This window comes from Acanthochromis polyacanthus, chromosome 9, assembly GCF_021347895.1.
Source record: "Acanthochromis polyacanthus isolate Apoly-LR-REF ecotype Palm Island chromosome 9, KAUST_Apoly_ChrSc, whole genome shotgun sequence".
Lineage (NCBI taxonomy): Eukaryota > Metazoa > Chordata > Actinopteri > Pomacentridae > Acanthochromis > Acanthochromis polyacanthus.
Window position 1 is genome coordinate 30,624,691 of NC_067121.1, and position 16,691 is coordinate 30,641,381.

The 16,691-nt window shown below is 39.1% G+C and overlaps 2 protein-coding genes across 2 annotated transcripts; one reads left to right on the plus strand and one right to left on the minus strand.

Moving 5' to 3' along the window:
* Positions 1-10: 10 nt before the first annotated feature.
* Positions 11-10,527, plus strand: zgc:55943 (uncharacterized protein LOC406337 homolog). Its single transcript, XM_022213580.2, has 6 exons — positions 11-331; positions 1,270-1,411; positions 3,785-3,864; positions 4,315-4,385; positions 4,484-4,547; positions 9,600-10,527. The coding sequence occupies exons 2-6, from the start codon at positions 1,321-1,323 to the stop codon at positions 9,636-9,638; spliced, it is 345 nt and encodes a 114-aa protein (XP_022069272.1). The 5' UTR covers positions 11-331; positions 1,270-1,320; the 3' UTR covers positions 9,639-10,527.
* Positions 10,528-11,814: 1,287 nt separating this feature from the next.
* On the minus strand, positions 11,815-16,390 carry tsen15 (TSEN15 tRNA splicing endonuclease subunit). Its single transcript, XM_022213569.2, has 4 exons — positions 16,210-16,390; positions 16,033-16,114; positions 14,791-14,926; positions 11,815-14,707 (listed from the first exon to the last, which is right to left on the minus strand). Exons 1-4 carry the CDS (start codon positions 16,249-16,251, stop codon positions 14,536-14,538), a joined length of 432 nt encoding a protein of 143 aa, XP_022069261.1. The 5' UTR covers positions 16,252-16,390; the 3' UTR covers positions 11,815-14,535.
* Between the last annotated feature and the right edge of the window lie 301 nt (positions 16,391-16,691).

The window sequence follows — 16,691 nt, forward strand, 5'->3', positions numbered from 1 at the left end:
TTAAAGCGGTACGCTGCCGAAACTCACATGAACAAATAAATGGATTTAGGTGTTTTCAGCTCAAAATATCAACTTCGAAACAGCTCGTGTTAGCCGAGGTTTGATCGGGTTCGTAATTTTCTCCAAAGCCGATGCTCTTTTATGAGTTTCCGAGGCCATGAGCTCCAGCGGTCCGACCAGACAGCTGGCAGACGGACTGACTGCAGCCCCGCTGATGCCTGAGCTGAGCCCAGAGATGCAGATACGGTCTGGTTTGGTCCTCCGTCTGGACTAAAGCCTCTCTGAACTGAACCCAGAGGAAGGAGCTCTGAACCATGGATACACCTGAGAGGTACTTTTCTTTACTACAATGATATTAGTCGTGTAATGTACTGATTCCGTGTGCGTGATGTGATCGTGGAATGGCTGCTCTTTTCCTCATCTTTTATTATTTGTCTCCGATGTTGCAAAAAAGGGAGACGATGGTGGTTGACATTTTGCAGCTTTAACGACAACTTGCACCTCATTTTTCATGTTTATTCGCTTGCTCATAAATGCATTCAATCGCAGTGATGCCCGGGATGCAGCTTGGTATAAATGTATGCTCCACGGTTAAGCCAATGGTGAGGAGGATAGTGAGTGATGGGTCAGGAGCAGCTGACTCTGCAGCTGGACTCTCTGCTGAGCGGTCAGGGTGTTTGGGATCAACCATACAGGGATGAATCCCTGCATTTTCCAGAGCCTAATGCAAAAACGCTCAGGTCATGTAGCTTCAACACTCTGCCGTATTGCTGCGATGTAACGCCGGTGATGGGAACAGTCGCCCGCAGCCAGTTTAATCCCTTGAGCTACACAGAAACCCCCCATTCACCGCTGAAATGACCCGGCGGCTTGGCACAGTGGCATCCCAGCACGCTGAAAGGCCTTATTGTTGCGGTGCAGCTGGCACCGCCGTGCGCACGTTGTGATTGGTGTTTCCCCAGCCCGGCGTGTGCGTGATTCACGACCAGCCTGAACCCGTCTATTTTATTGTCTTTGCTCGAATAGATGGAGAGGCCGGCGTGTTTTAATGCCAGGGCGGGGCGCTTCATGACTAATTGATTATGAAAATAGTGATTCCCATGCAGGGGGATTTCTTCTGTCCTTCCCCAGAGACAAGAGCTTAATCGGGAGTGAGAAGAGGCTTTTATTTGTTGTTTTTGTTTTATTTGTACGCACAAAGCAAGTTTCTGGAGTCCTGATCTGCACGTTTCCAACCCAACACTGTTCCTCCCTCGTACCTGTGCCCAGGTGTGCCTGTCATGCTCGGGGCTGAGGAGGGGAGCAGCTGAGGAGAAGGAGATGGGCTGCACCTCTGCTAAGCAGGTGTCTGCCGTGCCAAACGGTGAGGAGGGCCAGAATAAAGCCCACAGCAACGGAGACCTCCTGTCTGGTCAGTCTGTTAATTATTTTTAGAGACTCACATTTCCCATGTACCTCTCTGATCAGATAGAATTCCACTTATTACTTATTTTCCTTTGGGGTAAGAGTGACCTTTTAAAAATGAGGTGTGTTTGCATTTTTACCCAGTGGAACTTAAAATCGATTCATTATTGGAAACAAAATAAATTCAAGCTTTATTTTTTTTCTGTGCCCTCTGACATTGAGCATTTTATTACAGGCAGTCATGCATGATGGTTTGAGAATTATTAAGCTATTCCAAAGCTTTAAAGTTCCCATTCCAGTGATATTTTAATGATAAATTTTGAAACCCACACATTTCAGTGCTTTTGGGTAGCTCTGAATGGTCCTAGTTTTTAATAAATATGTCTGTGTAGGTTCTCATTCATCCAGGTCATGGTTATCCATGTAGTTTAAAATCAATCCACTGGACTTTTAAGAAAGTTTCTTGAAGACGTTTCACCTCTCATCCAAGAGGCTTCTTCAGTTCTAGTGGTGGTTGGTGTTGCCTCAGCTAACCACCAGAACTGAAGAAGCCTCTTGGATGAGAGGTGAAACGTCTTCAAGGAACTTTCTTAAAGTCCAGTGGATTGATTTAAACTACTTGGATTTTTAATAAATAAGATTTATTTTGTCTTATACTTTATTCTTACGAGTTGTAATCTTGTTTTGCCTGTTTTATCCCTGACTATTAACATGTGCAGACCATATTAATAAACTGATTTGATACAATTGAAGCTACTAAGATAATTTTAAATAGAATTCTAGTGTAGCTCTGCAATGAACAATTAATTTCACTATCAGTAAATGCATAATTAACATTTTGGTAACTGTTTGGTCAATAAAATGTGTAAAAATGTGAAAAATGCATGTTGTTTAAAACATTTTTTGACCAGAGTAAAAAAACATCAAGGTGTTAAATTTTAAATGAAAAAGCAGATTATTTTGGCATAATAGTTTCTGATAAATTGTCTTATGATTGTAGTTCATTACTCCACTTAAATATTTTCAGCCCATGCACTTTGTTTGGAACATCCTACTAATGCGTCAGTCCTCCTTTTGCTTTCAAACAGCCTCAGTAATATTACATTATTTCTGCAGATTTCTGAGTTACAGATTTATGCTGCCAATCTTTAGCTACAGTCTTTTGGCACATCTTAAAGGTGTCCTACTGGATTCAGATCTTCTCACCAGTTTGAGCTACTTTTTCTTTCTAACATGGTGCGTTATCCTGCTGGCAGCAGCCATTAGATGATAGTAAAGTGTTTCCATAAAGAGATGGGAGGAACGGCTGCTATTTTGGCACACTGTTCATTTGATTCAGTTCCCCTAAAATATTCATTCTGATTTGTTCACCAATTCGTTCTGTGGTACAGGGTGTATTTCAGTCTCTGCCAAGCTTCAGTCTCTTAATCAGTCATGAACAAGAATCAGTTTCACTCAGTAACTCCTCCAGCTCAGGACAGTATCAGCTTAACACAATATAATTAATACATTGTTCATTTATTGTAGGTGTTTATGTTCAGTCACAGGCTTAGTTTCCAGCTAATCATATGCTTGTTCAGTGTAGCTTTCCAAGCCACCTCTCTGACAAGTCAAACAGATGAATGCCAAGATCTCATCTGTGCAGGGAAGTAAATGTGACTGTACAGTTTCTGTGAGGAACTCATTCACTAACAACAAAAGCTTTTTTTTTTCATTATTCATTTTCAGTTATTTAGACCAACTGGAGGCCAAATGGGACATAAAAGGGCTTTAAGTATAATGCTCAGTTTAAATGCAACCTTAATGGTCAGCAGTGATTAAAAACACACTTGAATGAATCTCCGACTAATGCTTTATTCAGGCAAGATGTTCATGATGCCGCCATAATCTGTGACGAATCTCAGAGCTCAACTATCATAGCAGGCGTTGAAGCTTCTACAGATAAACAACAAATAACATCTTACACAACGTTAATCCCAAGTGTTCTAACTGTACGTGTCCACCAGGCCGTCATCACTGTGCTTCATATCTGCATTTTCATTTCCTCTTTTCTAAAAGCGTAGGAGTGGGATAGAGGAGGGGGCAGTGCTTGTGTGAGAGAAAAATATGGAGAGGCAGAGAAAAGAGGCGAATCAGGCTGTCGGCTCATGTGTTTGCCGCTTGCCAACCATTGTTACGGGTGGATTTGGTCTGGAGCGTGAGAATTCAAGCACATAATTACTTTGCCAAGTGCTGAACTATGAGAACTATTAACCTCAGAGGATTGCAGTGATCAGGGCGGCCGTGAGTGGCTCGTCCTCTGCGTGTCTGCCGCCGCTGACATGTACTAATAGGAGGAGATGTGCTCCTCTCTGCCTCTCTGTCTCCCACTCTGTCACAGATGAGTACAAGATGAAAGGAGTGGAAAAAGTCAAGTACATCAGCGGAGAAGAGGCAGGAGTGGACGGCCAGGACAGCACAGTGCGTGACTCCCCTTGTATTCTTTGTCTTCTCTTCTTTAAGTGCGTCTTCCTAGGACTCTTACTCATATTTAATTATGTCTTCTGCTTATCTTACCATTACTGAAAAGGGTAAATTTTCAATTAGGATAAGTCGTGACATGAAGTTCATTTCCAGCTACATCTGATAAGGTTTTAGAGGACCGTGCTGCATCTATTTGCATAATGATGTGAAACAATAATGCAAAGAGGTAATGGTGCTTCCATGAATACCAACTGTTTGTTATATAAGGCTAGGTACTATTAAAAAGAAATACTTTCTAATAGCTTGTTTCAAAATGTTTTAATAATTCATCACGATTTCTTATCTGGCAGCTCAAGCACTTATTTAATTATGCGCTGCGGTTCGTCATGAAACATAAGATTTGATAGGATGGCTGATTCATTTGCGTGTGTGTGTGTTGTCCTGTAGGAGAAAAGTGCTCTCCTGGGTAAAGGTCAACACACAGATGAAACAGGATCCAACGGAAATGGAAAGATATTGTAAGTAGTGACTAATGATGTTGCTTGGCTTTGCGATGACAGCATTATTAATAGGTTTTGTAGAAGGCTGCACTGTGAGACTGTTGTCTTCCTTGCAGGAGCATCCACTCCTCAGAGAGCCAGCAGGAATTCTTCAGGATGTTGGATGAGAAAATCGAAAAGGTAAACAACAGCGAACCACGACGGGAGCATCGCTTTATGTTTTTGTGTTTTGGAACAAAGCCCCTGCTAAATGACATAATGGAGGTTAATCCGATCACTGCTGCAAATCTGTGGCAAGCGAGGACACGACAGATGATACTGCAAAACAGTCCCAATCTGTCACATCCAGTGTGTTCTGCCAGTGCAGCTATTTAAAGACTTGCACATGTTTTCTTGAGCTGCGAACGAAAGGATTCTACTCTACTGTGATGGAACACATCAATTAGTGTTAATAGATTGATTTCTTTATTTTCGTGTGTGAACAAACCTTCATTTGTTCACAAGACACCAATATAATACACTGCAAAAACTCCAAATCTTACTAAGTATATTTGTCTTATTTTTAGTCAGAATGTCTCATCCCACTCAATTTAAGATCAATTCACTTAACAAGTAACATTTCAGCAAGATGGAGGGACTTGTTTTAAGGCAATGCATCTTAAATATCTTAAGTCAAACAATCTTAAAATGATCTCGTTTTGAGTTAAATTTTACAAGAAAACTCCAAATAAGTTTAACCCTCGTGCCATCCTGCTGGTCAAGTTGACTCCTTTCACAGTTTAAAAATGTGGGGAAAAAATATTTTCACAGTGAAAACTTCCACATTCTCAAATTTTTGAGGAAATTTTTTGAACATTTTTTGATGGAGTGCCATTAAACCTCCCAGTCTCTACAGCTAATGGTAATGTTCCTGACCGTAACTGTGCACACAGGGATCGCCGTCTGTTACTTAAATTATATTTCACATAAGGTTCCACACTATATGTGTCCTTTAATAAGACAACATTTTGTAATTTTGGTTTTTATGAAGTGTCAACAGACCATTTTTCTCATATTAGTTCTCATTTCCTGAATATCACAGAGTAGCCTATTATGAAAAATAAATGATGAGTTGTTCAAATTAAATAAAGATTTTAGCTCATTGGCCTTTTTTGTGATTCTCTGATTGGACATCTTCACCGGTCTATTTAAAAGATGAAGCATTTGACATTTATGTCTGATGTATGGAGGGTCCCATCCCATATCTCCAGCAACGGCCAAAACTGGAGATAAACTTATTAAATATGAGCAATTCTACCGTATTTCTGATAATTTGCATTCCATGGGTTTGAAATTGCGGAAGAGGCTATCTAGTGATTTAAATAATTTGGAACCGTACAACACCAACATATTTATAGCAGCCAAAACCTTGTGTGTGTGATCTGACCATAAGAACCACACCTGTAAAGCCTCTTTCAGCGTTGATTTTAGGGGAGAAAAAAAAACCTGTTCCAGTGTAGGTACTTCAAAGCCGCCCTGAAAAACTGCCAAATGGGTCTTCATATTGATTGATTAAACTCAGACATGACAGACACTAACTGGTTCAACTCTGGGAGGACAACAAGCACCATTTTTCTGCCTTCTTGACATCATCGTCGAGTAGCAGTTTTCTCCTCTCTAACGTCACCATCTTCAATGTAGAATTCACTATATCGACTAACTAAACACACTCTCCATTGTTCGGTTTCCTGTGTACTCACAGAACCGGGGATGCATTCAGTAACTGCTATTTGTCATTGTTTTAGCTCACATGGAATTAATGTCATGGTCAAAGTTGTCAGATATTACACTAAAGGCCAATTATAGGGGCGTCACTGTAAACATTTGGATCATCTCAAGGCTGCCAAGAGTTCCTGTACGTAGTGAAAAGCCACCTATATATACTCATCTACATCATAAATTTTATATAGTTTAAAAAATAAAAAACTTAATTCCCATCTATTTACAATTGGGGGTCCACCTCCTTCAGCCCTGATCCTCAGCTATGAGTCTCATTTTCAGATATAGTGTGATTGAGACATCATTTATCGCAGTGAAGGCTATTTTTTGCTCACCTTCTACTTAATATTTTTCAGTTCTGGTGCAATAGTCTACATGCGTGCGTTTAACTAGAAGCACTATTAGAATGTTTTGTTGTTTTTTTTATTTCAGACCCCCCTTCTAACTAATGTTATTCTGCCACTCATAAACTAGCCCTAAACTGTAAAATTTAAAAAAAAAATGTTTTTTGGTAAAATTCCAGCAGCTGTGAATGCCAGAATGCTACCATACAATCACAGTAAAACATTTTCTACATAAAGAAATGTATTGATATTGTTGATTTTAGGGTGAAAAAAACATGCTTCTCTTCATACTTTACTGTAAGATAAGTTTTAACCTCTAGAAATTTGAAAATGTGCATGAAAATACTACATAAAATAAAGTTTGTGTAACTTATTATATATATTCCAGCATTTTCCATCATCAGCACAACAGTGAGTGTATTTAGCATTAAATATATGTATTTTTTTAGCAAAACCTGCAGTTAAAGCTGTCATAAATATAGAAGCATGTCCGTTATTAACACAAAAGTGCATCAGTTTGACAGGTACCAATCTGTATTTTTTACATGTAATAAATGCAGAAATTGCATTGCACCACCTGGCTGCACCAGTTATAAATATCGCAGCATGTTTCCATTACTAGTACAACAATATGTATATTTAACTGGGAAAAAACGTATTTTTTCGAGAATTAAATGCAAAAATTACAGTATTGTTATACATATTACGGCATTTTTCCATAAAAAACTGTGTAGGAGTCGGGAAATGTTTTTTGTCAAGAGAAAAAAAATCTAAAATAAACCCACACTTTTCTCCTGATTAACCTATTTATGGTGATTCAGTGTTATATAAACTGCATCAAACTGTTTTAGAGTTTACAGATTTTTACTGTATGTAATTTTTTTTTTTTACAGTCTACTCTTTCTTGCACTTGCATCACTTTGTTTTTTGCAATGTATTTTTCATAATTATACAGTGTGTGTTCAGGTAAAATAAGTAAGCTGGGGGTGAAGTTATGTCTAAAAGTAATATTGTTACTGTGAAGTAATTTACAAGTATTGTCTGTGCAGCCCAAGTCTAATAACAAAGAAGAAATATATTGTAGCTCTGTGTCCTCGAGCTCCAATGTTGTCCAAAAGCAAATGCATAAGTGAGTCACTCTGTTGCACAGGCACTGTAGTCTATTTTGAGATGATCCCACATACACCATCCTGCTGCAGGAAACATTCACTACAGGGCTAGATCAGTATTAATCTGCAGCTAAAACAGGCCCCCACAAATGCAAAATAACTCCTGTTTTAGTAATGTTTACGGGAAAATGCAGTCGCCAACTGATTATGTTTGATTTGTTCTAAAGACTAATGTCTGTAGAATAAACAACTTGCCAGAGCAGAAAGTACTGAGAAGCTAACAAACATCCATACTGGCCACTGATTTTGGCTTCTAATTGGATTTGGTCATCATAACGCAACAATAGTTCTATGTTTTCTGAATTTATGTCCCATTGCAATTTCATACATTTCTCAGAATGCTTTTCAAAGGCTCCTAGAGATGATCTTGTCTTTTCAGTTTGGGGCTACAGATTTATGTGTGTGCAGGTGAAGAAAGCAGAAGTAAGAGTCACATTTCTCTCATTTAGATAGATGCAGCTGAGAATTCAACAATTCTCACAGCTGTATTGTAGTTTTGTTCGTTGGAATTACTAATGGTGAATAATTGTCCTCTTTCACAATAGCACCAGTGTATGTGTTGTATCTGGAGAATGTGTTGAGTCTAAATAGACGATCTTTCTCTTCTTCAAGGGCGACCACGGAAATAAGTCTTCAGTAGTAGTGTGTGTGATTTAATGAACTTTTAGTAACAAATCTAAGTAAAAAAAGTAATTTGATCTCAGGAGCCCGATTTTATTATGTACCGTTTGTTTTGCACTGAGGTCATACTGCAGGTATTTCAACAGACTATAGCTTTATCTTTATACCCTAAGGCTGTGAAAAAATTCAATAGCACTGCTTATTAACTTTCAACGTCATGTTACAGAATGGTGAAAATATCACGTCATAACAAAATGAGCTGTTGAATATTTACACGAAGCCTGTTCTCACTCCCACCACTTGCATTTAAACCCACTAGATACCATTTAACGTGTTTTTTTTCAACATGCTGGGTAGAGCCATAGACCTATAAAATTCCCTGAATGTCAGAAATAGTGCTGTCACTGTCGCTACTTTTCAGGGAATAGAAAGTTTGCTTTGTAACACGTACTTAATGCTGCGAAAGATGATCCTTTTTTTAACCTAACCAATGGCGCTTTTCCATGAGCACCTACTCGGCTTGACTCTACTTGACTCGACACAGTTTAGGTGATTTTCCATTACAACTGACAACCACCTCATCATGGGTGGAGTCATCATAGCACAGCGGGCCGGCCACGGAGTTAGCATTGATGGCTAACTAGCTAGCTTATTGTCTACATACAGGAGTCAACGACGCTACTTTATACTTGTTTGTTTAAAGTGAGCTCGCCACCAATGGGATAAGTAATGGAAGTTTCTTGAAGTCACAAAACACTCATCAGTTTTCGTGAAGGAGTCGCTCTCGTGTGTCGTCACTCCCTGTCCAATCAGTGGTCTGCACTCTGTAGACGTCACATTATCGGCTCGACTCAGCTTGCTTGGAACCCAGGCTGAGTAAGTAGAAAAATAGTACCAGGTACCAAGTACTACGTCCTAATGGAAAACCTCACAAACCAAGTAGAGTCGAGCTGAGTAGGTGCTAATGGAAAAGCACCACAAGTAGTTTTGGCGACTAAACTTAACCAAAGAGTCAGTCACAAAATAAAACTAAGTTAAGTGAAAAAAATAGTTAGTCTGACATGACCCTCATTCTCCTGAGTCAAAGTCCTACAAAGTACACCAGCATTACAACCCTACAACCTCCTTATTTGGCTCTTTAAAACCAGAAAAACTTCTATAAGTCTGTCAGCTTTAAATATTGACATTGATGGCACAGATTCCAAATGAAACTTGGCTTGTATCTCTGAGACATCATTATTTGCTGTCCTGGGAACAAGTTGTATCATAATACAGTAAATGAATAATAATACCATGAGGCTGTTTAATTGGACTAATCCTTCTCCCAATGTCACATCCAGGGTCGGGACTACTGCTCAGAGGAGGAGGACATGACATAGCCCTGTTTTCGTGCATCCGTCAGCCGCAGTATGAAGGAACTGTCATTCCAGTGTTATGGATGGATCACAGAATGTGACACCATGTCCAGGAGGACTTGTTTTGACTGTACCACAAGCCTGAGATAAATGGATTACTGACTTGAAACAAGCACCTTTTTGCTGTCCCACTCACAACCCGCTCGTCTGATCGACTCCAAGAAAGATTACAACCAAAATCAAATTCTCCAAAGGGAGAGAGGGTTTAGGTTTACTTCCTCAGTAAAGCCTGTACAGGATGATGGAGACTCGGGATCTAACACTTTTCTTTCCCTGCTGGGATAAACACAGCTGTCACTGAGACTTCTCGTCAACATGCAGACTGCTGTCGATATAATTTTCTGACGGCAGAAGCAGCTAGTGCTCTCGTGGACACTCATAATGAAAATACCGTCCTCGCATCATTCTGAATATTTCATCCTTGAATGCCTCCCTGACAAGTCAACGGGTTGGAAACTTCCTGCATTCCAAGACACAGTACGAACCTCTTTTCTACAGTATGTTGGCCAGTACAGTGCGTTTGTCCATCCATGTCTGTTTCTGTTACGATGTAGAGTATTTATGTTGAATAAGGCTCAGGGTTGAAGTGTTGTAATCTTTGTCTCATGTAGTTGAGTCCTTCTCTCATTAAGACACTGTTACACCATTAAAAAGACACTCATGCACTCACACACCAGGGCTACCTATGTTCCCTGCTTCAGTATCTGTCCCATTTAATCCTACAAGGTGGACACTGCAACGTCACATATAAGTCCGATTCTATATTTCCTTCACCAGTGTTATATTGTTGTGTTCAGTTTCTATGTTGAATTTTTGGTTTTCTAGAAAAATAAAAAGTGTTTTCAGTAATTTATCCCCACAGTTCATACTAGTGTGTTGTTCTAATGGCACCACAGGCAGAAGTGCAGCAAACACAAAACAGCCTGCAAGATAAATCATCAATCATCTCCCAATTATATGCAGTTATTATTACTTATTTATTTTCTGTTACCAGATAGTAATTATGATGTAATCTGTATTATCTATAATCAAACTTGCACTGCTGATAAGAAATTTGAATTGGGTGATAAAATTATAAGTGGACAGCCCGAATTATTGAAGTTTTATGCGACAATTTTACTTTGTATCAAAAAATAATAGGACACTGCTCAGTTGTTTTGCTGTAATGGTACAGGCATTCACTTTGTACAGCTGTATTTAATTACACTAAAATGATGCAAAAAAAAATCTGTTAATGTCACACGAAAAGAGCAATATGCAATTGCCTTGCCCCTGAAGATCATTTCCTGCATTTTTTTAATATATTTTGGTGTCATCCTGAGAATGGGGCCTTCATCATTAGTGTTCCTACAGTACAGATGTGCTGCAGTGACAGGTGAGGCTATTAATGTGACACCAGGTAAAACCCACCCACGCATCGCCCACACTCATACAGATGCCAGTATAATGCAAAAGCCTCATGTGTTCACAAAAAGGAACATAGAAAGTAAGCTTGTGGGTGTTGCTGCTCTTGTAAAATCATCTACAAATGATGTAAAATGACTGATTGAGTTATACTCCACTGTATGCTAAATCTTAGCCTTTCAGAAACAAAAAGACAGTTAATTATATAATGAAATACATGCCAAAATAAATACAGAACGAGTAAATACTATGTTAGCTGTCAGTCAGTGAATGATGGCTACTCATAGGCCATCGTATAATAAGGTAAGTCACTGAATAAGCCCTTAAAAACTCATCTCTCTGTACCAAATATTTAGACATGTTTTCCATAGAAATAACCCATTCCTGCAGGAAAAACACATGGTTGCATTCTCTAAAATCAGCAGAAGTCTACACCCCCCTCTTTATGCACTCTCCCTACTTGCTGCAGCGCAAGCACACCAGCTCGACACTGATGAAACAGTGTAAAACTACTCTACAGGACACTATGAAAAACTGCAATATTGGGGGTAATTACAATAATACATGTTTAAACCAGATATTGATTCTGAAGAGGGATAACAACAAGGAAACCCTTATCACATAATCTGACTGCATTGATTTCTTATGTTTACAGCATATAAAACTGGAAATCTGAATCTGTGTTTTTGACATTATCATCACAAGGCTGCAATTTTAAGGTGGAAATGCTCAGCCATGGTATTGACTGTTTATTTCAATCATGATATGTCTTCAGGCATACAAAAGCACCATATGGACACTGTAAACAAGATTTAAAAACACTTTTCACTTGAGGAGGTCTTTGAAATTTACATGTCACTAAAACACACATTGGCAATAATAATAATAATATATTATGTATGAACTGAAATATTTTACTGAATTAATGTGACTTCATCCAACGAGACAAATCTCACTCCAAGCTGAACAAACTCTGCAGCCCTGAACTTTGCAAAAGCTGTTTGTTCTGCCATTTATTTAGCTACTTCATGCGAATGGTATTAATATCACTGGCATATTTATTTATACGAGTTTTAATAAAACGATATTCCGTTTTAAGGATGCGGGGAAGTCCCGTTATTTAAAACAAACACACAAACCGAAGACAAATAGATGTGCATCATTTTCCCACGTATTTATAGAGCCAGCTTCCACTGGCGGAGGGAAAAGTAGTTCCTACTAATCAGATGCTATTTGGACTGAAAACAGGTGGTAATAGATCCGTATCGATCAGCAGTTAGACCCTTTTAGTTGAAGTTACAAAGGTAGTAATACAAGGAGGATAGTTTACTGTTGAAATAATAAACTTATGAATCCTCTCTGGTGGAACAACAGGCGGCACTGTTTCAAAGTCAATGCAAACACACATTTAGATTTCCCTGCTGCGGTTTCTACATATACGCCAACATTGATAATTACAAGGGATAAAAATGTAGATAAATAAGAAATTCTCTGCTTTAAAAAAAGAGCTGAATAGGAGAGTAGGATAGGACAAACAGAAGAAAACCAGTTACTTCAGGTGACCATATCGTCATTAACGTCACCTAGCCGAGTATGCTAATAAATGACGTAGGTTAGCATAGCGTGCTAACAGCAACACAGCGTTGGTTAGCATGATTAGCAACGTAAAGTTGGTTAGCTACATTTTTACACAAGAATACAAGGTCAAAATCCCTACAAACACAAAAATTCATTAAGCCTACCTTATTTTGCCACTGGACAGGAGCTAATTCGTGGCAAACTTCACATTTTCTGTTATATTTGTAGCTAATTTCTTTAACATTTACTGTTTACTCTCAGGCTGCCAGCTACCTTTTGTCATGTCTGACTGAGGCCCTTTCCAAATGACACCCTTAAGTTGTTTATTTTAAATAATAGGATAAAAGACAAAAAAGTAATTTATTTATTTACGAGTTTCCTTCATTGTATTTAAGATATCTAAATGAAAACTGTGGCTGGTACATATTTGTTATTTAAACAAAACTCTTGATATACATGTACAGTTTTTGTCTTCTATATTTTACCAGCCTCAAAAATCTGTAAAGATTGGGCTGCAGTAGTTTAAAAAAATCTGAGGATGTCAACTATTAAGCTCCCAATCAAAGATCATGAGCCCAGTTTGTTTTAAAAGGTAGATGTAGTGAGCATAGTCACACCCATTGGTGTGTGGACTACTGCTTTAAAGCCTCGGATGTGTTACAATATACACAATACCATACTACTGCATACAGAATGCCAGAAAATGATTAATCATGTCCCAATACATAGCATGTTAAATGTAGTATGGTGAAACCATGATGCCATACAACATCTGGTTAGCATACTCTCCTGGCTATTCTGACCCACAGTCCTCTGCATGGTCACATCACATACAACATGGTGTCTTGCAATAGTATAAGCTTAAGAGTGCACAGACAGATAAGGTAATGTCACAGATATATGAAGAAGGCACAATATTATGACAAAGTAGTATGTCCTAATTGTATGGTCTGCATGAAACAGTCCATACTTTGTACAAGAAGCTGTAGTACTTACTGAAATGGGGGGAATAGTATGTGATCTGGAATGCAGCACTTGAGGTTGACATTTGGCTGTTGAACATATAGTCTTTTGATACTGGACCTTTACAAGCCAGGTGTGGATCTGATTAAGAGCAAACATTAAACATAGTGATCTGTCAATCACAAGGCCATCACACCATAAAACTAACCCTGCTTCATTGTCTATTTTAGTCTAAATGGGACCATAAATTACGAAATGAACATCAAGTTGCATTGAAGGTGATGTAAAAGTACTGTTTGAGACCATAAACTCATTTGGAAAATGTTTACTAAAGTAATAAATGAAGTGAGAAGTAGCATCATTTTCTCATAATCGATAACATGTTCCTTCTTTTTGTAACCAGAGCAGTCGTCCCCTGCTGGCTGTTAGAAAGAATGCACATTTAAGGCACTTCCATTGTGGCTTCACTTTTCAAACCTGGAGGCTTTTTTAATGTACAGTCTATGGTTTTGTGGGAGGCATCAGCACATATAGTGTTTGATGAACATATTCCTGTTTCCATACGTCACAACAAGCCTCTCAAACATGGCAGGACGCTCCAGGGTGTCATTAGAATTTAACAGAATTGACATGCAGAGGATAAGTCACAGCTTTTGTTTCCAGATGTCATTAAGCTGAAAAATGTTGATATCCCCTGAACTGCACTTCACTGGTTCGATGTAGCCTTTGGTTTCTTAGCGAGAGGGACTAACAAGGATGGACCTAACAGCCACATATATCACCTGGAGGGGTACTGACACATTCCCATATAAGAGCTCCACAGTGACAGTCCATCTATGTGCTGATTTTAACAGTAGCTCGCACAGAGTCACACAGACCGACCAACCGGCTCATTATCATCTTGTCCATCAGCTGCTCAGTGCTGCTGCCGTCTCTTCCGGTGCTGCCGACGTCCCACATCCTGAAAAGGTCCTGCAGGAGGGTCCGGTGTAACCAGTCCGTCAGTCATCCTCTGGTAGACCAGGGTGGAGTCAGCAGCTACAGCACACAGCAGCACAGGAAAACCTCTGTCCAGCACCTGACGTATGCTGCAGGGTGGGGAGGAGAAGGAAACTGTAAGTTTGGGAAAATTAGGGAAGCCAGGATGTGAAAGTTTGGATGCTTCTTTCACCTTCTGTGGCTCAGAGATCGATGAACTGGCAGGGGAAAGATGGTCTGAACAGATGCTCCTTCCTTCTCCTTCGCTTTCAGTAAAACCACCTGCAGCTCAGGACTCTTCACACAAGACACCTCTTTCCACCGACGAACTGCAGAAACACAGTGTGAGTTACATCCACACTGATACTCCGGCTGCTTATGTGTAATTTGAAGACACTCCAGTGATTACTGAATGTGATACTTGTTTATGAGATGAACATGATTCATATTTATTTCTACCAGTTTAGAGTACGGACGGTATTCACAAAGGCTGCAGATTAGGATGTATTTTATGCACCATGACTGGTCCAGACTTCAAACTCTCAAATCAAAGATCCTCTTTGTGTGACAGTTACATGTTTGACGGCCTAATGTGGTGATAATCCATCATTTATTTTTTATTTTTTACATTTATCCCAGTGATTATTGAACTGAAGCCTGACTATAAAAAGTTCTATCACAAATTACTTATTCTCCCCAAATCATTCAGCCCCAGATAACAGTATGTTTTTTCTGTCTGACTCTTCTTGCATATTACTCTCCATGTGTCAGACACAAATTTGAGGTTTTGCAGTGAGGTTTAATTTGTAACATATGTGCACTAACATGCCCAAACTGTGTGCAGTTACACAGCATATCAAAATACTAATTTGATATTTGCCAAGACTTAATCGACTGTATCTAATTTTAAAACATTTAGTTAGTTCTTTATTATTGTCTTCAAAATGTCTCACTTGTATTGATCTTGCTATGTAAATTTGAGGGAGTAAAATGAATTATCTTCTGTATGTCTAATTCAGTAAATCTGGTGGTTTTATCTCCTGTGGGCCACTTTTGGAAACACTAAAGCGATTACTGAAAACGCTACAGTCACTCCAACAGTATTGTTACTGGAAATGAGGTGATTTTAAAGAATAATTTGTCTTTAAGTTGTGCAAACACAAATTAATACCACCTTGCACATTGAATTGTAAAGGCCAACTCTTTTACTTTATTGTGTGCATATTTAACATGGGCATCTTTTAGACAACAACACAAACAAAATAAAATACAATGGATTCTGTTCTTTTCCTACAGAATTACAATAAAAGTGAGAAGGAGCTGTAGATTCGTTGTTTTGTTGTCCTGTCTTCCGCCTTGTTAAATGACTCTGTCTGCATCACACACAAACCCAAACATCTGTCAGAGTGTCTCCTGTCAGTATCTTCAGACTCACCCTCAGTCAGATCCATGTACACCAGAAAGGCTGCATGGAGCTGCTCGCTGTCTCCGACCTCCAGATCCTTCATCTGCTGATACTGACACAAGAACAGACGCTGGTTACTGCAGCTGACAACGCTAACACACTGTCAGACTGTCAGACTGCACCACCATCAGCTGCTTTAAAACTCACCGCTGGATGCTGGAGGATCCAGTTAGGAGTTTGGTCACACATGTCCGCTGCTTCTAAAGCTGCCCTTATCGACTCTGATACCACAAACACCGATTTATTAACTCCAGTTTGATTTCACGACATACTGCTGCTGTAGTTACGGCGTGCTTGAGTTGTGTTTTCAGTGTGTTTTGCCGGCGTGCTGCAGCAAAAGTCGTCCGGGTGGAAACATTAGTTCGTTATTCATCGCGGCAGCTGCCTGACAGACCAAAATCAGAGCGAAAAAACCCAATTTAGAGTCCTTTCTCCTTAAAATGTTCCATACAATTAGGTTGTAGATGTTTCACAAAGCAAAAATATATTAGCCAACAACTACAGTAAAAAAAAAGTCTAATTCAATTACATTTAACTTTATTGTCATGACACAAAGTACATGCACTAAGACAGCAAAGTGCAGTTTAGCAATTAACCAGGACAAAATATTATTATTGATAATAATAATA

Coding starts and splice junctions, on each gene's coding strand:
- zgc:55943 (XM_022213580.2), top strand. CDS start 1,321: ATGGGCTGCACCTCTGCTAAGCAGGTGTCTGCCGTGCCAAACGGTGAG. Junction 4,386..4,483: donor AACGGAAATGGAAAGATATT/GTAAGTAGTGAC, acceptor TCTTCCTTGCAG/GAGCATCCACTCCTCAGAGA. Junction 4,548..9,599: donor TGGATGAGAAAATCGAAAAG/GTAAACAACAGC, acceptor TGTCACATCCAG/GGTCGGGACTACTGCTCAGA.
- tsen15 (XM_022213569.2), bottom strand. CDS start 16,251: ATGTGTGACCAAACTCCTAACTGGATCCTCCAGCATCCAGCG. Junction 16,115..16,209: donor GGATCCTCCAGCATCCAGCG/GTGAGTTTTAAA, acceptor TTCTTGTGTCAG/TATCAGCAGATGAAGGATCT. Junction 14,708..14,790: donor CGATCTCTGAGCCACAGAAG/GTGAAAGAAGCA, acceptor CCCACCCTGCAG/CATACGTCAGGTGCTGGACA.